This window comes from Xenopus laevis, chromosome 2L (assembly GCF_017654675.1).
Source record: "Xenopus laevis strain J_2021 chromosome 2L, Xenopus_laevis_v10.1, whole genome shotgun sequence".
NCBI lineage: Eukaryota > Metazoa > Chordata > Amphibia > Anura > Pipidae > Xenopus > Xenopus laevis.
In genome coordinates, this window is record NC_054373.1 from 66,891,575 (window position 1) to 66,916,885 (window position 25,311).

At 40.0% G+C, this 25,311-nt stretch overlaps 1 protein-coding gene across 3 annotated transcripts in view; it reads right to left on the bottom strand.

Moving 5' to 3' along the window:
- cdk18.L (cyclin-dependent kinase 18 L homeolog) overlaps positions 1-25,311 on the bottom strand; it is a 145,924-nt gene that overhangs the window by 82,100 nt on the left and 38,513 nt on the right. For all 3 annotated transcript variants that reach the window (XR_005965365.1, XM_018246503.2, XM_041581983.1), the window contains exon 2: positions 7,538-7,664. Coding sequence is in view for 2 of the 3 variants with exons in the window: in XM_018246503.2 (XP_018101992.1) it covers positions 7,538-7,664 (127 nt within the window). In the remaining variant the exon portion in view is untranslated. The remainder of the gene's footprint in view (positions 1-7,537; positions 7,665-25,311) is intronic.

Below are 25,311 nucleotides of genomic sequence, written 5' to 3' on the forward strand. Positions count from 1 at the left end.
GCTACATTAAAAGTCCAAAGGGGTTATGTGATAAAAGACACTAAGGGGCAGATTTAATTTGTGGTGCACAGCATCATACAAGTAACCAGAACAACTTGGAGAAAGTCTGCCTAAAATAATTGCCAAAATCACCACTGTACAGTGTGCAAAGCAGGTACATACTTAACTCCACTTATTAGAAGGGGTGTCAAGATACCTTTGATCATGTGGTATATACTGGAGTGAAAGCTGAGAGTGTACAGATAGATAATGCAAGCATCATATTCTCTATTAGTTGCCATTATGTGCCGTAAGTAGAGGTATGGGACCTATTATTTTGAATGCATGAGACTTGGACTTGGGCCCCACAGTCCCCGCAGAACTGTCCTGCTCCCCCCCTTTGAACAGGGGGTGCTGGCGTTCCCCTGCCTCGTGATCATTTCTGCAAGAAGGAACTAATATGTGAGGGAGTGTTTGCGTTAGGAGATGCTGGAGTTGGAGCTAAGGACAGACTTGGTGGTCCTGGAATTCCCAGACACTGTGGATAATGGGTAATTTGAATCACAAAGGTCAAGGAAAGTTCACCTTAAAAAATGCAACCATTAAAAACTCTACAAGATTTGTTTTGCCTCCAACTTGGTTTATACTAGCTTAGTTATAATCAAGCACAGGGTACTGTTTTTAATATTACAAAGAAAATGGAAATCATTAAAAAAAATAATAATAATTGTTTGCTTAAAACTGCCTCTGTGGAAAATATAATTAGTGTGATTTGGAGCCTTTTGGATAATAGGCTTCAGACAATAGATTCTTTACCTGAACTATGTTTAAATAATATTCTATAACGGGTAAAAGCTAGAGCATTTATTTAAGGCAATCCAATTTCAGGTACTAGGACAATTTCTCAGACGCTCACAGTGATTCAACAGATTGGCATACCATAGTTCATAAATCTGTCAAATGTCTTTTCAGACTTGCAGTCTTATAAATGTAATGAGTCTTTCATATAAAGGTTAAATGATCTCTGCATAAGTATTGCAGGTCCTTTGCTTTAAAAATAGAGTTTCAGGGATTTACAAAGATATGACTTCAGTTTCTTTTTGCAAAGAATGAAAATATGGATTTATGCAGTTTAGTTATGATCAAGTAAAAGGTACTGTTTTATTATTAGAGAGAAAATGGAAATCATTTGAAAAATAAGAATGATTTGCTTAAAATTAACTATATGTAATTCCTAGCTTTCTGGATATCCCATACCTGTATAAGTAAGGGATCCCATACTTATACAGGTATGGGATCCGTTATCCAGAAACTCATTATCCAGAAAGCTCCAAATTACAAAAAAGTCGTCTCCCATAGACTCCGTTATAATTTAATAATCCAAATGTTCAAAAATTATTTGCTTTTTCTCTGTATTAATAAAACAGTAGCTTGTACTTGATCCCAACTAAGATATAGTTAATCCTTACGTGAAACAAAACCAGCCTGTTTGGTTATGATTTTGTAGTAAACTTAAGGTATGAAGAGCCAAATTACAGAAAGATCCGTTATTCGGAAAACCGCAGGTCCCCGAGCATTCTGGATAACAGGCCACATACTTATACTTCTTTATGTCATGTTGCTGCTCATAAAAATTTCTTCTATAAGCATTCATGTCACTTTCGTACCCCCATTTTCATTATTCTTCTGAAAGTTCAAAGTGTATATATGCACTTGTTCAACATACGCCCAGCATAAGGTTTACCTCATGTCAAAAAGAGAGGTATATTTTCTCTTTAGGTCCATGTCCACTACTTAAAGAAGAACTAAAGCTTAACTAAGAAGTAGGCTAGAAATGTCGTACATTATGTTTTGGGCCTTTATACCAGCCCAAGGCAACCACAACTCTTTAGCAGGGAAGATCTGTGTCTCCAATGATGCCCCAGTAGCTCCCCATCTTCTTTTCTGCTGATTTACTGCATATGCTCTGTACTGCTATCAGTTACTGAGCTTATGGACCAACTCACAATATACAGTACTCATAGACTATACAGTTAGGGGCAGATTTACTTAGGGTCGAATATCGAGGGTTAATCGAACGATTAAATCCTTCCAATCGAATGATTCAAAGGATTTTAATCCATCGATCTAAGGATTTTCCTTCGATCAGAAAATTGTTAGGAAGCCTATGGGGACCTTCCCCATAGGCTAACATTGGCCTCGGTAGTTTTTAGGTGGTGAAGTAGGGGGTCGAAGTTTTTTTTAAAGAGACAGTACTTCGACTATCGAATGGTCGAATGATTTTTAGTTCAATTCGTTCGATTCAAAGTCGCATTCGAAGGTCGAAGTAGCCATATTCGACCATTCGAAATTCAAAGTATTTTTTCTTCTATTCCTTCACTCAAGTAAATGGGCCCCAACATGTCACAATATAAGGCGGATTAGTACTTAATATAGATAATTACTACATGGCAGTGTAGAAACCAGTACAAATAGCACCAGAATTTAATAATCAGCCCTGTAGCATCTGCTTATATTACAGGCAAACTCATTTTCTGCTTGATAATGTGCGACAACCCCTAAGCTTACTGTAGCTTCTCAACAGCTGCTCAGAGCACACTGAGCATTGGAGTGTCTTAGACACTTTCGAAGATGGTGACCCCCTGTGACAAGTTTGAAGTCCTGGATCATATTGAGAAGCTGAAACTTTAGGCTGGTGTAAAAAATGGCATACCATATTCATTTTTAGGGTTTAGTTCTCCGTTAAATCCTCCTACCTCTTTCACTATAATTCTGTACCTTCCTTTTAACCAGCTAGCCTGTCAGATAATCCGTATTTATCTAACACTTGCCACCACCTAATTATAATGCCTGGCACCATCCATCTACATGTAAAAACTGGCCCAAATCCATGTAACATATATGTTTAGAACTTATGTTTAAATAAACTAGATGTTACCAGGGTCAGACTGGGCTGGCGGGGACACGAGGACACTCCTGATCACGTCAAGAAGAAGGTAAAACATGCAGAGATAGGCACACGTAGGAATGGAGGAAGGTTGGCATCAGTTTTGATATCTGCTGTTGTCCTCAGCGGCAATTCTGAGGTTGCTGCCGCCTGGGGCATTTAAAGGACCCTCACCACCAAAACATTTTTCCACCACCAGAGATGCAGGCGAACAGAGGCCTGCACTCCAGATAGTGGTGTATGGGATGCAGGCCTCTGTTAACCTGCATCTCTGGTGGTGGAAAAATTTTTTGGTGGTGAAGGTCCTTTAAATGTCCCGGAGAAGAGATCCAAGATATATCACTAGCCTGCAAACCTAAATTCCAGAAGTAGCCTATACCAACAGATTATAATGTACCATTCAGCTCTCCTATTGGTTAACAGATCCCTTGCCCAATAGTAGACTTCAGACAGTTTAGGGATGTTATTTCCTCCATTTCCTGCTCTGAGCTCCAGCTATGCAAGAGGGTTCCTTGGGTGCTGGTTTCCATTCCTCAATGATTGTGACCATGTTGTGACCATGTTTGCATGACTGCAACTGTGATTGTGATACCATATGAGCTTACATGGCTCCTTTCATCTCAACATACACACACTTATTATTTACAGTAAGTCTCCCCAATTGGTACCTATTAGTGATGTGCGGGCCTGATACCGATGAGACCCGCAGGTTGAATGCAAGATTATGGAAGATAGCTCACAGTACAAGTTGATCCAGGGAATAGTTAGGAAGGAATTTTTCCCCTTCTGAGGCAAATTGGAGAGGCTTCCAATGGTTTTTTTTGCCTTCCTCTATTTTAACCTGCAGCTAGGCAGGTTAAAATAGAGTTAAAAGGTTAAACTTGATGGACGTGTGTCTTTTTTTACCTAACTATGTTACTATGTGCTTGTTTTGGTAATTTAGCAGTTCAAATTTGTCGCTTATCGTGTCTTGGGGCATTATTCCTCGTGAGGCAACTTTGGAAAACCGAAGCAATGGTTTTATTATGCCATCCCACAGGCAATTCACATTATTGCAGGTGGGAAGGCATTTCGGGGAGATTAGTCACCCACGGTAGCAAAGATTTATCGCAGGTGACTAAATCTCCTTGTGTGCCAATGACATGGAAGGGACACAGAAGAAAATGAGAATCTCATTTATCTTCATATCATAAACTCCATTTCTTTTAGTCCCGACATGTAAGTTGCCATCCCAAGTAATTAATATTGCTTACTGCTTTGGCAAATGCTTTGGGAAATGTATAATAGTGTTTGGTAGTCAGGTGGTCAGGTAGGTCTTATAGGTTATGATTAATTTTGATTGGCTATGTTATAGATGCTACCTCCTTGTCTGGGAGGGGTATTACTGCCCATCTGGACTAAAAAAAATGGAATATACAATATGAATATGCAAGTGAAATTCTCATTTTTATAAGGCATTAGTTGCTCAATAGAAAGATCTTCTCCACATCTGATTAGCAGCATTTAGTTAAAAATATATAGCTTAGCATATCTGATAAAAGCATGTCCACAAATTTGACTGGAATAGTAATTAATAGTGATTAACTTCTCCATCTCTATGCTATAAACAACCAATGAGGTGAGATAGTGTCCTTGTTCGGTGTAAATATAACAAAAAGCTATTTTTTATTAAAATATTACGAAGAATGCATTTCCAAAAGAAACCCTATTTATTGCGCTACTGTTGTAAAGAGTTGTTTATTACTCTATAATGACTAGGGGCGAGTGTTCAAAATCCTTTTCAAAGAACCAATACAGCAGAAAGACCCACTCATATTATGAAAGCTTAATAAAGTGTTAAATAAGGTGCAATCTGAAGAATATCCCATACAGATATTATCATTATTAATACATATTCAAAAAGCACCAACATATTCCATAGTGTTGTACAATAAATAGTTATATAAGATGGAAATATATACATATAACCTTTTCACTTTTTACGACCTGAGAGTGTGGAAATTGTTGTTCGATTATTCTATATTTTATGACTGCACCCAGGCACTTCGATTTTTTTATGACTGCACCCAGGCACTTTTTTTGTAAAGCGAGTGCCGGCTAATTTTGATGTTATATATATCTGTCTAAATATGTAGTTAAACTTCTTAAGACCTAATTACCCTTACCCTGAGCATAAAAATTTTCCATTTAATCAACAACAAAATGTGAGAAATCAATGTGTCAATATTGTGGTTTTAAACCAGCGAGAAATGTGACGACTGTGGGAGTAAGACTCAGAAACAACATGCATTTGCAAATTTGAATATATTTATGGCAGGTCTTTTTTAAACATTTAAAACATGTTAATGTTTAGCAGAAATATAACTAACTGGGGCTATATTTAAAGAAAATGGTCAGCTTTACACTATGGTCCTAGTGCATGCAATTTTTTAATGGTCTCCATTAATTCGTTTGCATAGTATATTTAATCAATAATGTTCCTGTTGTACAACTGAAAATGCTATCTGGCTACCTGGGGTCATTGACTCTAACAATGAAAAACAGATCAACTACGAAGGTTACGTTTTATTGTCTTTTATTGATTGCTAAAAAGGTAATTTAAATATTCAAAACAAATGAATGTACTCACGGTGCTCTTCTGCTCTTGCTTTTAGCAATTTAAAGTACATTTTATTTTATATTATATAGATATTAGCAATTTTTACATGGCTAATACAATGAAATGTAAACAACAGCGTCATCTGTTGGTCAGTTCTTTCCAACCACACCAGGAGAACGTTTCAGAAGACAATATCCAATGTATTTTGATGTTGCTCTGTTTAGAAAAGAGCAGTGAATAGTCAGCAGTCAATAGTCATTTTCTCCCAGCTGTCAGGCAGGTCAGGGACAGGCAGCGGAATTCACAGCATCCATCTTCCAGGTCCTCGGTAAGCTGACTGCGCCGACATACCGATCTCCCAGTCAGCTTACAGAGGACCCGGAATATGGATGCGTGAAGTCCACTGCCAGAATCTGAGACGAGGGGTAATTATAAAATATGGGGCATTTCCCTGGGGGGCAGTTAGACTGGGGGGAGGAGGGGTTCTACTTGGGGTGGGGGTAACGGGTATTTTTCTACAGGGTTTCCTTCTCCTTTAAGGGGGGGGGCCACATCGAACATAACTGTTCAGTGAGGTTGCAATTGATCCTTAGCATTCAGCTCAGATTCAAAAGCAAACAGTTATGACCCATGTGCCCCCCTTTCAAGTTACTGATTGGTTAAAGCCTTGTAACCAATCAGTGGAAACTAAGAGAGTTGCAAAGCAGGAAGTACTGTTCTGTTAGACATCCAGTCACTCCAACCTTTATACATTATTATTTTTGGCTAACTATATTAGAACATTTTTTATTTTGTACAGGGCCTCTATTTGCACAGTTTTTATATTTACACTGAAGTGTTCCTTTAATGGTTTCTAATTTTAGAAAAAAACTCGAATGTAAAAACCTAGAATCAGTGAATTCTGGGTTAATATCCCGAAAATTCGAATTGATCGAGTTTTTGGCTAAAAAAAACCTAAAATCAATCGAACAGCCAGTGTCTGGACCAGCTGTACAAATTCATTCTGATTTATTGGCAAAACAATAGAGTTTACTGTACCGGTCCAATAAAAGCAAAGACTAATGTCCTGCAAACCTGTCACTGGAGCTCAAGCCAGACTGGCATAAAAAGGGTTCTGGTAAACAGATTGCCAGTCCTTGCCTGCTGGAGCTCCCCAGTTTTGTTAATTTTGCCTTGTCCCTCCCTGTATATACTTTTTGTGGATAGCGATTTATACTTTTTTAATTCATTTGGCAAATTAGATGAAATAAGAGAAACCTCTACGATGAGAAAAGAGTGGTTATTGAATACTGACAGCATGTTATAGTTTTGCTGCAGAGTTCTTTCACCTCAACTAATCCAATCTGAAAAGAAAGGACAGTTACTCTGTAATACACTATTTTCATATATGGCAAAAAGTGACAATGATTTTAGTATTTGGCTCAGTGTTTGTGGATTACGGTTTCCAAATTTCCATATAAAAGGGAGGGAGAAGGAACGGCTGAGGGGGTTAATCTCACCACTACAAGTTCAATTCCATTGCTGACACCTCTTTTAGCTACATAGGAATGTCAGCAAATCACCCCCAGGCCATAAACCTAGAAGAGAGGGTCTGTAGGGTTAGCATCTTTGGATGGAAAATTCTGGATTATATTTAGATGCATAACAAAAAAAAATAGTTTGTTTGCATGCCTTGGAAATCTTAAAAATTATCCTGGACACAAACCAAAACATTATCGTGCTTAACATGTAGGTGTGCATAAATGGATCCAATTGTAGTTTATATAAGCCTACAATATACTACAAACAACACTGCTACCTTTGTTTCCCATGCACATGCAGGCTGACATTTTTACAATAATAAATATATTTAAAAGTCAACAAAATTAAAATGAAAGAAATGTGCAATTATTGTAATGTATACATGTAAATATCAATGTATTCATGATCTCTTCCAAAGAGACATGATAGCAAAGACTGATTTGTTGTCTTTTAGTAACAAACCTTAACATACTTAACCTTTAAGCACTTACCTCCACCACACCGGCTATTCAGATGATTATATTGCTCTGTCATTTCCTCAATAGTTTCTGGCCGTGGGACAGAGAGGGAGAATCGACGCTTAAAATTCTTCACCTTGTTCATGGTGACAGTGCTGACCTGAAGTTTAAAGAGAATGTGGAGTGTAAATGTGGAAAGGCTCTGGGAAAAAAACAAAGGCAACCTGTATGTGCCTGGATGTGGAATGAAATTAAGAAGCTGTACATGAAATCATATCATAAACATTGTCTTTGCATCAGGCTACCACAAGTGAGGTTCTCATTAGAAAGACAGAGATTGTTATGATATCTGACTGTACATTAGGTAGAATGGAGTTGGCCAGGCCGAGAGCTAGCTGTGCAAGATGCAGAAAGAAGTAGGGGCTGGCTCCGAAGCAAGCAGAGTGAGGGGAAGTGTGGGAGGGCTGCATCTGCTGCATCTCTTATCAATGTCTTGTATACATGATCTATGATAGGATGATCTGACATAGGCCCCATTCTGCAAATAAAGTCATTGGCAGATTGCAAGCTCTTCAGGACATGAACCCCCTCCCACCCGACTTTTGATAAACAAGTCCCTCTGTTCTCACTTCTGCAAAACGTCTACAAGCTTTCTGCTTCAGATTATATATAGCTGAGACAGAAGAACAGGAAGTGGCTACAGGTTCATTAAAGGAAATCTGCTGAAGGAAAAGAAAACTCTTTTTCCTAAAATAAACCTGCAATGAATAAGATCTTTGCATTTTCACAATTATAACACTTTTATTGCCATCACCTTGTTTTCAACAGGAGTCTAATAAAAACTAAGAATTATGAACGCCTATCCTTTAGCCCTTTAGACTACAACAAAATATACTTGGTACTCTAACAGGCTAACAGTGGGTGTAGAGTGAATAATGATACAAACAATGTGCTATGCATTTAAGGGTTTATTACATTAATACCCTTATGTTATCTAATCACCAGAAATTCAAATACTTGCATTATCCAAATCTCTTCCTAAGGGCAGAGGCCAATGGGTAGATTTGTTTCCTGTGATTATTTATGCAACAAATCTCCCAAAAATATGTCTCCATTGTAAAGTACTGAAATCGTCAGCAGTAGAACCAACATATTGCAAAATCACCTGAAGATGCCTCTGGAGGAAACTTTGGTGACTTTGCGATATGTTCGTTTTACCGCCAAAGACTTCAGTTATTTCCAATGGAGACACATTTTCAGGAGATCTTTCAGTCGCACATAAATAATCATGGGTGACGAATCCCCCTGTCGGCCTCTACCCTAAAAGCAGGTGGTAAAAATAAACAAAGTTGTGTTAAGGTGTCCATTCACACATAGAAGTTCATACTAAATTACCTTCTCTACAATTATTTGTGCATGCATTGAGTCCTGTTAATTTTTCTTTTAAAACTCCATACAAAAGTACATTCATTTAAACATTTGATATTTGTAAATGTAATTGCTACTGAAAGCAATATTTACAGTATCTGAACTGTGAATTTCGACTCTTGAAATCCTGTAGTGGAAGCCTGTGAAGTATGTAAGGCAGTGTTGAATTGGAGTGTTGGCTGCAGAAGAATAAGCGTCTGCTACTGTGTTTCATGAGTCAAACGAGCAGTGCACAAGAGGACAAGCAAATAATATTTTCAACTACAACTACTTTAAACAACCAAAACTGTTTAATTGCTGTATATTGGAATGTTGTTTATGTTTAGATTCTTATTTTCTTTCATTATTGTTCATTCTTTCATTATGACTAATGGATGACTCCATGGGGTATATTTACCAAAGAGTGAAGTAAGAGATAACTACAGTCCGCTAGAGTGAAATACCACCTCTCTCCATTCATTTCGATGGGATTTTTAAAGTCGTATTTATCAAAGGGTAAAAGTGAAAGTTTACCCTTTGATGAATACGCCTTTAAAAATCCCATAGAAATGAAAAGAGAGAGGCGGTATTTCACTCTAGCGGACTGTGGTGATCTCTAACTTCACTTTTTGATAAATATTCCCCCATATACATAGTATACATAAGTAATTTGCAATGCAGTGGGTGCATGACTTTAACTTAAAGCTGGAGGACTCCTTAGGGGGCAGATTTATCAAGGGTCAAAGTGAATTTGAGGGAATTTTTGAAGTAAAAAAATTCAAATTTGAAGTAATTTTTTAGATACTTCGCCCATCGAATAGGATACTACGACTTCGAATTTACTTCGACTTCGATTCTAAGTAAAAATCGTTTGAATATTCAACCATTCGATAATCAAAGTACTGTCTCTTTAAAAAAAACTTTGACTTCGCCAAGTTAAACCTTCCGAAGTGCTATGTTAGCCTATGGGGACCTTCTACAACCATTTTATAAGTCTTTACACATCGAATAAAAATCGTTCGATCAATCGCTGAAATCCTTCGAATCGCAACGTTTTTTATTTGACCGCAGGATTGCCAAATTTGCTGAAAAAAATGGAATTCGATAGTTACATAGTTACATAGTTAAATTGGGTTGAAAAAAGACAAAGTCCATTAAGTTCAACCACTCCAAATGAAAACCCAGCATCCATACACACACCCCTCTCTACTTTTAATTAAATTCTATATACCCATACCTATACTAACTATAGAGCTTAGTATCACAATAGCCTTTGATATTATGTCTGCCCAAAAAATCATCCAAGCCATTCTTAAAGGCATTAACTGAATCAGCCATCACAACATCACCCGGCAGTACATTCCACAACCTCACTGTCCTGACTGTGAAGAACCCCCTACGTTGCTTCAAATGAAAGTTCTTTTCTTCTAGTCTAAAGGGATGGCCTCTGGTACGGTGATCCACTTTATGGGTAAAAAGGTCCCCTGCTATTTGTCTATAATGTCCTTTAATGTACTTGTAAAGTGTAATCATGTCAACTTGCCTTTTTTCCAGAGAAAACAACCCCAACCTTGACAGTCTACCCTCATAATTTAAGTCCTCCATCCCTCCAACCAATTTAGTTGCACGTCTCTGCACTTTCTCCAGCTCATTTATATCCCTCTTAAGGACTGGAGTCCAAAACTGCACTGCATACTCCAGATGAGGCCTTACCAGGGACCTATAAAGAGGCATAATTATGTTTTCATCCCTTAAGTTAATGCCCTTTTTTATGCAAGACAGAACTTTATTTGCTTTAGTAGCCACAGAATGACACTGCCCAGAATTAGACAACTTGTTATCTACAAAAACCCCTAGATCCTTCTCATTTAAGGAAATTCCCAACACACTGCCATTTACTGTATAACTTGCATTTATATTATTTTTGCCAAAGTGCATAACCTTGCATTTATCAACATTGAACCTCATTTTCCAGTTTGCTGCCCAGTTTTCCAACTTAGACAAATCACTCTGCAAAGTGGCAGCAACCTGCATGGAACCTATAGTTCTGAACAATTTAGTATCATCTGCAAAAATAGAAATAGTACTTTCAATGCCCACCTCCAGGTCATTAATAAACAAGTTGAAAAGCAAGGGACCTAGTACAGAGCCCTGCGGTATTCCACTAACAACACCGGTCCAATTAGAAAATGTTCCATTTACCACCACTCTTTGTAGTCTATCTTTTAGCCAGTTCTCTGTCCAGGTACAAATACTATGTTCCAGGCCAACATTCCTTAATTTAACCAGTAACCTTTTGTGTGGCACTGTAGCAAATGCTTTAGCAAAGTCTAAGTAAATCACATCCACTGCCATCCCAGAATCAAGGTCTCAACTTACCTTCTCATAAAAAGAAATTAAGTTAGTCTGGCAAGATCTATTACGCATAAAACCATGCTGGCACAAACTCATAGTATTATGATTTGCTATGAAGTCCATTATCTTATCCTTTATTAACCCTTCGAAAAGCTTTCCTACCACTGATGTCAGACTAACTGGCCTATAGTTTTGAGGCTGAGAACGGGATCCTTTTTTGAATAGAGGCACCACATTAGCAATTTGCCAGTCTCTCGGCACTATGCCAGGTCTCAATGAATCCTGAAAAATTAAGTAAAGAGGTTTGGCAATCACAGAGCTAAGCTCACTAAGTACCCTGGGATGAATACCATCTGGTCCCGGACCTTTGTTAATCTTAATATGTTCTAGTCTCTTTTGAATTTCATCATGTGTGAACCATGCATAATTAGTTGTATTACTAGAATTGGTACTATTAAGAAGGAAACCTTCACTTATTGGTTCCTCATTTGTGTAGACAGATGAAAAATATGAGTTCAGAATTGGCGCTTTTATTTTGTTTTCATCAACCAGCTGACCCCCCTCTGATAGTAAGGGTCCCACCCCTTCCTGCTTCATTTTTTTACTATTAACTAATTTAAAAAATAATTTTGGATTTTTTTTACTGCTTGCTGCAATATCCTTTTCTATATCAATTTTAGCTTGCCTTATAGCTTCTTTCCATGATCTATTCAAATTCGAAGTTTTTTAATTTGATGGTCGAATTTCGACGTTTTTTGTACTTCAAAATTCGACCCTTGATAAATCTGCCCCCTAATCACACTGATTAAACAAAGCACAAGAGGTTATCTATTATATTTCACTAGCTAATATTACTTAGGTAAAAACTAAGTATATGCCGAATGGTGCATCAAAACGGTAGAAAAAGTAATTTTCTGGACCCAGAAAAGGATCTTTATTCAGAACTGTGTCCTATAATTTTGCAGTTTTTAGAACTGTCCCACATGCAGGAGCTTATCCCTCTATTTTGATTGTCATGGGGTTAACAACTCAGGTGCCAGTGGCAGTTTTTCTTTTGATAACACCACCTGGTGATCGCACCTCGGCTCAGGGATGTGAAACTTCCCCTGTGAGATTCTGGTTCCCTGCCACTGCTTTCTATAAATAAATCTGTTCTTCCCTTGCCCTCCCACACTGTTTTAGAGTTGATTAAAGTGCACTTATAGCTGCAGCTTTGCAGAGCATTGTATACTTGCCAACTCAGATTGCATGCCAATAATATCTACCCTCTAATGTGGATTCCATTATAAACCAAAAATTGCACCAAGACTATAAGGGGGAATGTAATAAAAGTCGGTAATGGAAAAAATATTCACAATATGAAAAGTTATGCCTTTGTGCAAGTTTAATACAGCATTTGCAAACCCAGAAACTGTTTAGCGACCACTTCCGACAGGGGAAGAAGGTTTGCGAAATCTATTGTTTGCGCCAGTGTGCAGTAAATGTAATAAAACTTCTTACAGAAAAAGTTGTTATGTTTGCTCCAATAGATTACGACACCTTCAAGCACTTCTTAAAAGTGGCCCATGCCCAATTAAAATTAAAAATGCAATACCAGTTTAAGGAAGAGTATTACATTGTGAAATGCAATTTTTTATTCTTATTTGTGCAAATTGTTTAGCTCTTTGCGACTTTCATTACATTCCCCCATAAATGTATTAGGGCATATGTTTCTGGCTTGAAGCCAAAACAGCAAAATAAAATGTGTCTCTGAGATATAACAGCATTCATGCAGAAAAATTGGTGCACTTTAGAATCAGGGCAGTAACCAACAGCAACAATTAGCATTTTGAAACCTGGAATAATGAAAACAATTGATTGATTGCTATAGATCACTCTGCTAGTACAAAGTTACAGTAACATTGAATAAAGGCCAGACATTAACAATAAAATAATTTGAAGACGTATATACAAAGGATTAAGGTCTAAAATTTTACTCTGCATACAGTGTCTCTCTAGTTCTCAACCCAGGTCTGTTTACATTTTATATTCCTATTATTATGCATCATGATTTTGTCGGGTTAGAGCATATCTACAGCAATACAATTTTCAATCAACAAATGGTGCTGCTATTTCAATAGTTATCTCTGTAGGCTAAAATAATTATGTAGACAGAGTAGAGATGCCCAGCTGGCAGGATCTTAGCTGCCCATAGCAACCTATCTGCAGAAAGTATTCGTTAGAAAGTATTACAACTAGTTACTTGTTGAAAAGCAAACAGCTTATTGGTTGCTGTGGGTTAGTGCACCTGTGCAAATTTAGTGCTTTTAATAACATATGGGGTTAAGATTGATCAAAAAAGAGATAAGCAGAGCAATATGCATTATGTGACTTGATGAACACAGTGTACTTTTATCTGCAAAAGAATTTATGAATTAAGGCACTGGCAGCTTTCATGCTTCTTTAGAATCCAACACTGGTATGTCATCCACAGGAGGTGAATGGTCCCACTGCAACAAGCTGCTAACGCTGTCCATGGTGCTTAATAGTAGCAGAAATACATTTTTATGCAGAAGGGTTTTATTCACTCTGCAAGAGACATATTTGGGATCTGTACTAAAACAGAAACCTACTGGGTGTCAGAAATACAATTAATATGTAGATTAGAAGGACAAACATATCCAATATCAAACAGCAAAAAAAGCAACTCATCAAAAATACAACCTCAGTATATCTATAGAAATAAGTCAAACCAACTGGACTTTTTTTTTTATATGATTTGATTTATTGATTTGACTTATTTCTATAGATATACCATGACTTGGATGTGAACTTTCATAAACAAAACCTCAGTAGCTCTAGGAAATGTAAACATTCAAAACAAATAAGTATAAAATGCTCAGAGCACTCTTCTAAGCAAATTTGCATTTTACATAATTTTGTTTTAGTTTCTGAGATATTAGTCATTTTTAAACTGTTAATATGATGAATATGTAACAACAACAGAACCTGCTGGTCAAAAAACTGGGGAAAAAAATTAAAAGTTTAAGAAAATTAACTTATTGTGATGTTGCTCTGCTTAGAAATTTAACTTAAAAGAGTTGCCTGATGTTTCTAAGCAGAGCAATATCACAACAGGAAACATACATTTGTTTTGAAGGTATACATTTCCATTAAGAAAAAAAAATACTTAATATAAGAAGTTGAGTATTTAATATTGCATCCTATATGGACCTCCAACTGAATTTGTGGCTGGTAGCCAATTCACACAGACTTCACAGACCTGCTGAAAAACCTAATTGTGCTCTCCCATGTGAAATCCAAATCTAGAAAAGGCGCAAAGGCGTTAAAGTATGTTATTTGTGAAAGGAAGGAGGCTTTGGTACTACACAGATAGTTTTCTCTCTCAGAAATGTATGAAGGTGCAGTAGTTAGACTTGCTGCCCTGAATTACCTTGACAGTGTTGAACTGCAAGATACCTTTTATTGGTGCATCTCACATGTTGGGATTTCAAGCTATTCAAAGCAACTTTAATAGCGCAGAGCTACAACACTAACCATTGCACTGCTTTGAGGTCCTTTAAATGGCTGCTATACAGCTCTCCGTAGAAAATGTTATTTATAACCTCATTTGGCTGGTTACTGGCCAGTGGTGTTAGACTACATACTCTGGGTTCAGTAAAAATCAATCCAGAACTTTATTATTATTTTTATATCAATATGTATTTGTATTCTTATTTATCCATCTCAGGTGAAATATGAATGATTTCAGTACTGCCATAGGAATTATTTACAACCTTGTCTGTAAGACATTTGTGTGTTTGTGTGCACATAAAAAGGTCTGAGAAGAAATAACAATACTTTTTATGATAATATGTATGCATGCTGCTACAAGGATTTAGAATTATTACATTTGACCAAAAAAAGAGCTGGCTGCCAAGACAAAGCTATAATATGCATCAGAGCTTTACAGAACCTTCTTCTGAACCTTTATTTCACCCACAGGATCCATCACTACCAAAAGAACAGTTAGGGTTACAGCTGTCTGACTTCAAAGAAACTTGTGCCTCACAAATGAAACTAGCTGCTGCTTGTTGCCCTGCAGATAAGGCATCCACAAAAATATTGTTGTATTCAGCATTTGCCAGTACATATTACATCCAAATCTTATATATATAGTGAATAAAATACCCCCTCTTGTAAAATATAATGATATTATAAGTTACCTCGGAGTTCCATGATGATATAAAAGTACGAGGCCGAAGGCTATGTTTTTATATAGGTCATGGAACTCTGAGGTAACTTCTAATATCCTCATATTTTGCAACAGTGGGTACTTTATTTATTATAATACACAAGTTTCAGTGAGTCATGTGACAGAAATCCGTTTATAAGGATATAAATTACAAGATATTCACTTTTGTATTATATAGACAGAAATGACATCACTACTTACCGATTATAACTAATGACATCAGCACTCACTGTTTATAAGGATATAATTTACAAGATATTCATGGCTTTTTTGTATTATATAGTGAATAAAGTACCCCTTTTGTAAAATATAAGGATATTATAAGTTACTGAGGAGTTTCATGACCATATAAAATCACGAGGCTGAAGGCCAAGTGTTTTTATACAGGTCATGGAACTCCGAGGTAACTTCGAATATCCTCATATTTTGCAACTGGGGGTACTTTATTTATTATAATACACAAGTTTCAGTGAGTCATGTGACAGAAATGACATCAGAGCTCACCGTTTATAACTGATGACATCAGAACTCACCGTTTAGAAGGATATCATTTACAAGATATTCATGGCTTTTGTGTATTATATACATATATATATATAGGTTGCAAATGAGGCGACTTCACACACCAGGATCGGTTTAAAGGCTTCCTGCCTGTGTTTATTTTCCCGCGGCTGCAGAAATTTCCCCTCGCAGGGGGAAGGTAACCGAAAAATAGCAGTTCAGAATAGGGATGCACCGAATCCAGGATTCGGTTCGCGATTCGGCCAGGATTCGGCCTTTTTCAGCAGGATTCGGATTCGGCCTAATCCTTCTGCCCGGCCGAACCGAATCCGAATCCTAATTTGCATATGTAAATTAGGGGCGGGGTGGGAAATCACGTGACTTTTTGTCACAAAACAAGGAAGTAAAAAATGTTTTCCCCTTCCCATCCCTAATTTGCATATGCAAATTAGGGTTCGGATTCAGTTCGCTATTCGGCCGAATCTTTTGCAAAGGATTCGGGGATTTGGCCGAATCCAAAAAAGTGGATTCGGTGCATCCCTAGTTCAGAAAAATCCAACCTTCTGGTTAACACAAAACAAATGCTATACTTTCTCTCCTGAAGCTGAGAACACCAGCAGTTTGTCTCACACACATTCAGCACTGCTGCTCAGCATCAGGTGTACTAAATAGGCCTAGGGCCTCTTGAAAACCTGGCCTACGGATTTGGGAATCCGCCCCACCCTACTCTTGCGGGTTCCCAGTAAGACCAGTCCCGGATCATCAAATACAAAAACCTTGCAGAGAGACATAGTGTTTCTCTAAGAGCACTACTGGTCTCACCTCAGTAACAATATCTGAGAATCCGTGGCCCAACATACATACCATCAATCACTTTTCCCCAGGAAACTGGGGACCTTTTTGTCACCATACCACATTTCCCCCCCCCTCTGCTCAAGCCCGTAGGGCTGAGCACAGTATGCCACCAATGCATATACCCTGGAGAGAGCATCTGCATTCCCTTGCATCTTTCCAGGTCTATGTTCTACTGAGAACTTGAAATTTTGAAGGGACAAGAACCATCTGGTGACCCTGGCGTTCTTTTCCCTATTTTGGGCCATCCATTTAAGTCATGGTCAGTGACAAGTTTGAACTGCCTCCCTAACAGATAGTATCTCAAGCTCTCCAGTGCCCACTTGATGGCCAGGCACTTTCTCTCTACAATGGCATACTTGCGTTCAGCGGGGGTTAGCTTCCTGCTTAGGTATGCTACTGGGTGTTCTTCCCCATTCCCAACCTCAGAGGCATCAGTCTGTACAAGAAACTCTTTCTTGAAGTCAGAAGCTATCAGCATAGGGTATCTGAACAGGGATGCCTTCAAGTTTAGAAAGGCTTCCTCTGCCTCTGGGGGCCATGTAACTGTTCCAGCTTTACTCCCTTTTGTGGGGACAAACCTCCTGTAATATCCCACTATCCGAAGAAAGGCCCTCACTTGCTTCTTGGATTTGGGCCGGGGCCACTCCTGAATTCCCTCAATTTTGGACACCTGTGGCTTGACTACCCCTCTTCCAATAACATACCCCAAATAGCGGGCCTCTTCTAACCCCATTGCACACTTTTTGGGATTTGCTGTCAGACCCACCTTCCGCTTGTACCCGGGGCAAATGACTTTTCCAGTCTGGGCTAAAGATAACCACATCGTCCAGGTAAGCTGAAGCATATCCTCGATGTGGTTTGAGAATGTCCATCATTCTCTGGATCGTGGCTGGGGCCCCATGTAAGCCAAACGGTAAGCGTTTATGTTGCCACTGCCCCTCCGGAGTGGAAAATGCAGTCTTCTCTTTGGCCCCTTCAGTGAGGGGTACCTGCCAATACCCCTTGGTATTGCGGGCCTGCCCTAGTCTTTCTATCAATTTGTCTACCCGGGGCATTGGATACGCATCAAACTTGCTAACCTCATTTAACTTTCTGAAGTCATTGCAAAATCGGATGATACCATCCGGTTTTGGGACAAGGACAATGGGGCTGGACCATTCACTATGGGACTCCTCAATTACATCCAGCTCCAACATCCTTCTAATCTCCTCTGTCACTGCCTGGCATCGTGCCTCGAGTATCCTATAAGGTTTGACATTGACTTTAACCCCAGGTCCAGTTTTAATGTCATGTTTAATAATATCAGTAAGCCCAGGCTGGTCTGAGAATATTTGTCTATTCTGGATCAGAAACTCTTTCATCTCCTGCTTCTGACTGTTAGTGAGGGTCTCAGCCACTTTTACCTCAGGCACCTGTGGGATTTCTACCTCTACAACTGCAGGACAGGCGGACAATGATTCCCTATCCTTCCAGGGCTTAATTAGGTTAACATCGTAGAGCTGCTCTTTTTTCCACTTGTGTGGTTGGGACACTTTATAATTAACGTCCCCTACGCGTTCTATAATCTCGTAGGGGCCTTGCCATTTGGCCAAGAACTTACTTTCCACCGTAAGAACCAGGACTAACACCCTGTCCCCAGGATGGAAAGTTCGGACATGAGCCGATCTATTATATATGCGGCTTTGAGCTTGCTGGGCCTGAAGCATATGTTCTCTCACAAGGGGCATTACCTTTGCAAGACGGTCCTGCATGTCTGCAACATGCTCTACCACACTTTTGTGTGGGGGGGCTTCAGACTCCCATGTCTCCTTTGCCACATCCAACACCCCTCGTGGGTGGCGGCCATACAACAACTCAAAGGGTGAAAACCCTGTAGAGGCCTGTGGGACTTTTCTAATGGCAAACATGAGATATGGAAGTAAACAATCCCAGTTCCTTCCATCATTATCCACCACTTTTTTTAACATCCCCTTAAGGGTCTTCTTGAACCTTTCCACCAACAGGTCAGTTTGGGGATGATACACAGATGTACGTAACTGTTTTATTTGGAGAAACCTGCAAAATTCCTTCATCACCCTAAACATGAAGGGAGTCCCCTGATCTGTAAGGATCTCTTTCGGAATTCCTGTGTGGGTGAACATGTGGAACAGCTCTCAAGCTATGGTCTTTGAAGAGGTGTTCCTTAAGGGGACAGCCTCTGGATACCGAGTGGCGTAGTCCATGACTAGCAAAATATACTGATGCCCCCTAGCAGATTTTATTAGTGGCCCTACCAAGTCCATGGCAATACGATCAAATGGGATTTCGATTACAGGTAAGGGAACTAATGGGCTGCGAAAATGGGGCATTGGGGCTGAATTCTGACACTCTGGGCATGATTCACAATAGTTCTTTACATCTGCATGTACCCCCGGCCAAAAGAACCGCTGTAGCATTCGGTCTTTGGTTTTCTCATACGCTAGGTGGCCACCTAGTGGATGAGAATGGGCCAGATTGAGAACTGTTCTCCTATATGCCTGCGGGACCACTAGATGTTCCACAATCTCTCCTCGAACCTTATCCACATGGTAAAGCAAGTCATTTTGTACAGCAAGGTGGGGAAATACACAATCTACCCCAGGATTTTGGGGGTTCCCATTTTTAACTTTGACATTTTCCCAAGCTTTAGTGAGTGTCGGGTCCCTTAGATGGGCAGTTCCAAAGTTATCCCGGGAGACCTCTAACTCAGGCATGCTAGGTTCCTCAATGGTCTTCACAGTTACCTCAGATTCACCAGCTAATACACCTAAGGGAAACAACTCACTATCTTCCAACCCATCCTCGGTACCACTTACAATAACACCTGACATGGGTGGTTCTGTTTTCTCTCCCACAGACACTCTATTGTCCTTAACAGTTTCTATAGAAGTATCCAGTTCAATAGGGTGGGGTCTCACCTCACCATGCTCAAAACTTTACTCTGGAGCTTGCTCCTGGCACAGTTCTCGAAATAAGGGAAAGTCTCTGCCCAAAATTACACTATGCAAGAGTATGGGAGACACTACCACTTCATGGCACACAGCCCCTGCGGGGGTCACAAAAGTCACTAAGGTTGTGGGGTATTTCTTACAGTCCCCATGTACACACACCACTCCTACTTGACACTGGGTTAAAGGACAGTCCTTCAGGAGCTGTGTGTTTACCAGTGTGACTAAGCTACCTGTGTCTAATAGTGCATTCACAGTGCACTTACCAATCTGGACGACACAAGTTAGTACATCAGGATCCACAACGAGACCTGGTCGAGCGAACAGAGACAACTTCCCCTCCATTCCCCACTCCATGTGTTCTGGATCAGCTGGGCAGTTGGCGGCAATATGTCCCCACTCTCTGTACCTCCAGCACTGGGGAGCTCCTTGGGTCTGGCAGGGCTGTCTCCACGGGGTCTTCCTCTTGTCGAGTCTAGACCTGGGTTACCGGGGTTCTCTGGGCTGGGCTTTTCCGCTGTAGCTGACTTCTTGGATGGGACCACTGCAGGAGTCCTCTTCGTGGTGGGCACCGCCCGCGTAGTGAAGTCCTCCGTGGCAAGGTATCGCTCCACCAGTTCCACCAACTGGTCTGCTGTATTTGAGTCGGCTTGGCTTACCCACCGGCGTAATTCAGGTGGAAGCACTCTCAGGTATCGGTCCATTGTGACCCTTTCCACTATCTGAGGCGCGGAAAGCAAGTTCGCCTGCAGCCAGCGTTTCACAAGGTTAATGAGATCATACATCTGGGAATGGTTGATCCCTTAACCTTAAATTCCCAACTGTGGACCCGCTGTGCCCTCACAGAGGTGGTTACTCCCAGTCTCCGCAGGATTTCAGACTTCAGCTTGTCATAGTCCTTTGCGTCCTCGGAGGACAGGTCATAAAAAGCTTTCTGGGAATCCCCCACTAGTAGTGGTGCAACAATCATTGCCCATTGCTCCCTCAACCAGGCTTGCTGCTCCGCCGTCCTCTCAAAGGTACAGAGGAAGGCCTCCACATCATCCTGCCCAGTCATTCTCCGCAGGAGGTGGCTGCCTGGGATGGAGCGTGGCACTCCGGGGACTAGGGCAGCATCCCCAGAGACCCTGGCTGTCAGTTCTTTTACCACCTCAATTTGCAGCTGCCGATCTTTCTCTGCAGCCTGCGCCAGGGCCATGATCTGGGCCTCCAACAGACTATTTGCCTCCTGCTGGGTGGCGTTAAACTGCTGCTGTAGCAACTGGCTCTCCTGGTGGGCCTTCTGTAAGGTTGCAGTGCACTGGAGCAAAGCCTTGAGGATATCCTCCATTTCACAACTTTTAAGTGTACTGTCTCTTTAAATCTCACTTATAAGCTATACAGTCCGCACAATACCCGCAGGAGACTTACTGTGGTTAGGCTGCCTGCATCCGAAACACCAATTGTGGGGGTTCACAGCAAAGCTGCTTCATTCATTATATGTTCTATAACATACTAAAAGTTAACTTTAAGGTGAACCAACCCCTTTAAAGTTAATATCAGATGTAGCTGAAAAAATTTACACCCCCACCTCCTGTTTCTCTTTCTGATTTCACAATGCAGAAGTGCAGGTACAACAGCTGTTCCACATCAAAATATTAAGGGTGTAAAAACACTCAAAACTGTGCATTGTTCAACATGAAAAGACACAATATTTATGTTTATAATGGCCCAAAAAAAGACAGGGTAAAAGTAAAACACATAATATAGCAGAATAAATTGAATGCTAATTTTACATACAGTCGCCTCACACACCAGTTTCATGTACAAGTCCCAATGCACATAAATGGTCACTAATCTACAAATTAGGTATTTTTAGCAGACATAGGATCAGGACAGCAGTCATATATTTAGTCAAAATTGCAAATGTTGATAAAGAAAAAAACAGCTAATGAAACACAGGAAGCCTGTCATTGAGACGTAGCACTGTATTACACAATGGGATAGAGTAACACCACTATCTTAGTACAGACTCACAATGCTCTTATACAAGAACCTTCCAACTTATATCAAATAGCAATACACACTTTCACACTGACTAAAGGTGCTAACTACATTCTTAGCTTGAATTAATTCCATAAGGATAGCACTCTACATGTCCAATTCTACATTTGTTATGATAAATGCAATGTTACAGTGGTTTTCGATTACAGGTTTCTAAGGTTGAAGAACTATAGAAAGAAAATTAACATATAGGTCTCTGTATATCACTTCCTTCACTTTGATATAGTAATCAGCGCCTTTATCTTTGGGTATTACATCAGAGGAGAAACATTTTATCAGAGATGTGGGAACATAGACTCTAAAAACTAGAACTCTTGGCAATAAGTATAATAAGGGTTGCAAGGGACTCTGGGTAGATGTGCTTATATTAGACCCTGTTTCAACAGAAGTCATCATGGCTCAAAATTACTTGTATTCGCTCCATTAAACACCATGAAAGCCAGTTCAGGGTTAAGAAAGATTCATCAGTAGCAACACAAGTGGATTTATAATGACACTCATTTTAGGGCTGCTCATCTACTTTTCTTTGCATCAAACCAAAGCATGGGTGTCACAGTCAGGGAAAATGCACATTCGTTTATATTTACCCCTGGACTGTAAATGCCTTAAAGGAGAAGGAAACCTAGTCAGCGCAAAAACCCTCCCGTGTGTTGCCCACCCTCCCTCCTCCCCACTGGCCTACCCGTCCCGCTGGGCAAATGCCCCTAACTTGTTACTTACCCTTCTGCGCAGGTCCAGTCTATGGAGTTCACTGACGCCATCTTCTTCCACGCAATCTTCTTCCTGCTTTGACCGGCGCATGCACAGTAGGAGCATTTTGCCGGTACGATCTACTGCGCATGCGCCAAAAGTCACAAAGTGAAATCGTAAAACTTTGTGACTTTTGGCGCATGCGCAGTAGATACGTACCGGCGAAATGCTCCTACTGCGCATGAGCCAAAACGTCGGTCAAAGCAGGAAGAAGATCGCGTGGAAGAAGATGGTGCCTATGAACTCCGTGGACTGGACCTGCGCAGAAGGGTAAGTAACAAGTTAGGGGCATTTGCCCAGCGGGACAGGTAGGCCAGGGGGGAGGAGGGAGAGTGGGCAACACACGGGAGGGGGGGAGGGTTTTTGCGCCGACTGGGTTTCCTTCTCCTTTAATCTCAGACTAACATACCAAAACATTACCTTACTTGCTAAACATCCTCAGGTTGAGTAGTCTTTATCACTGCATCTGCCTTCTCTTCTACCGTTCCTTCAGTTCCTAATGTGTACACAGGCCTGTCCTCTTCTTGGTGCTGATTGGTCTATTTTGCAGTCTGTTCTGAGAGGTGTGCTCTGATTGGAGAAGTTTCAAGGGGAAAGCTCCAATCGGAGTGTAACTGATTTTCTACAGCAGAGACGCAGGGCAGGAGTTTTCCCCGTGTTTAAACAGTGGCATTCAGTAAGGGAGATTAGTTTTTCCCTTTTCTTTGAGGTGTCAGGCAGGTTTGGGGAGGCTTAGCCCTGAGGATGGCCCGAGTTATGGCGCCGAAACGTCGAAAATAAAATACAAGTTTCTTCACACTTGAAAAGTCCTTGGAGTGCGGTCTGTTTTTGATACTTTTTTTGATACTTTGAATGATTATTTTGACCAGCACCCAGGCAATGCGTTAGGCAGTTGTGAGTGCACCAGGTCGGACTTACTTTATATATATATATATATATATATATATATATATATATATATATATATATATATATATATATATATATATATCTTATAACATATAATAAAAACAATCTGGATGGCAGTCAAGAGACTCAGACTTGTAACTGGGGACCCATAGCTGTGGCACCTGGCCAAGCCTTCAAAGTATTACAAGCTAAAATAACACACAAATAAATATTTAGAATGTCAGGTTAATGGGAGCCTTCGTAGGAATATGACAAACAAGGGAAAGTTGTGCTCACCACTGATTTTTAAAACCATTAGGCGGGGGTGCAATGAGGCTGTGACCACAAAATACATATAGACAAATACAAGAGGTCCTCTGCACTCAACCCATTATCAATATATTTAAGACAGAGACATTTTGTGCATACTGTTACTGAAAAATGCCTTACCCTTTAAGCAAAACAGGGATTGTTTGTCCATATTTTGCAACATATTTAAGCTGGCCAACTACGTCAAAGTCATCCCATATCTGGTCAGTCCTACGCTCAATTTTCATCTGATTCATTAAGAATTCTATCGCTTCATTATACGTTTTTGCTTAAAGGGTAAGGCATTTTTCAGTAGCAGTATGCACAAAATGTCTCTGTGGTTTATTAAGAAGTACCTGGATGGGATCTTTCCGAAGTCTAATCCCCGTGATTGAGTCAATTAAAGTAAATACTCTGGACCAGAGTCTTGCAGCTTCCTTGCATTCCCACCAGGTGTGTAACATTGTCCCTCTATTCCCACAATTTCTGAAACAGAGAGGGCTACAGTTTGGGTAATATGTATTCAATTTGGCAGGGACCAAATACCATCTACTCACTACTTTATATAAAGTTTCCTGTGCCAAAATGTTAACAGAACTCTTAGCAGTATTTATCCAGATTTGCTGCCAGTCTTCCTCGTTTATGATGGTATTGAAGTCTTTTTCCCATTGCTTGGTATAAGAAGGAGGGGAAGAGTTAGACAGTTTTACTATTTCCTTATACAATATTGAAATCACTCCATTACTACATGGAAACTTCAAACATACATGTTCCCAAGGGGTTAAAGTTCCTATATTGGTAGAGTTTCTAAGCACATCCTTAAGGTAATGATAAATTTGCATATACCGAAAATATTTATTTTCCGGGATGTTACTCTGTTCTTTAAGTGAGTACCATTTTTTTAATACCTTGGAGTCCTATAAATTGGTGTATAAAGCTCAAGTTATGATCCTGCCACCATTTAAAGTCACAGCGTTGTAAGCCCGGGGGGGGGGGGGGGGAAACAGGGTTGCCACATATGGGCATAGTAGGAGAATAAGAGGAAATCAAATCTATTTTTTTCCGAACCTGGTCCCACACTGCTAATGCCATTTTCACAATTGCGGTAGTAGACTTTCCTTCTCTTTTAAAGGACCAGTAACATCAAATTTTTTTTTACAAAAATTCATTAGTAAACATCAAAAAATAAACACCAATACAAATTAAACTTTTAAATTGTAAAGCCTTTATTAAAAAATAACTCACTGAAACTCCACTTCCGTTCTTCTGGAGAAAAGGCGAAAGGGCGACCATCCATTCTGCAGCAGTTGATTTCTCCTCCCTGGCTATCTTTCCCGGCCGCTCTGCTCTGCAGGCAAGATGGGGCAGCACTTCTAAGCGATACACAGACATGTATCCTCCAGCCGACGTCGCCATTGCCTGCCAGTTGCTCCACACCACTTCACAGTATTGCTCCTCCGTCTCACCCTGACTTTTTTTTCCCCGCACCTTGCAGCTTC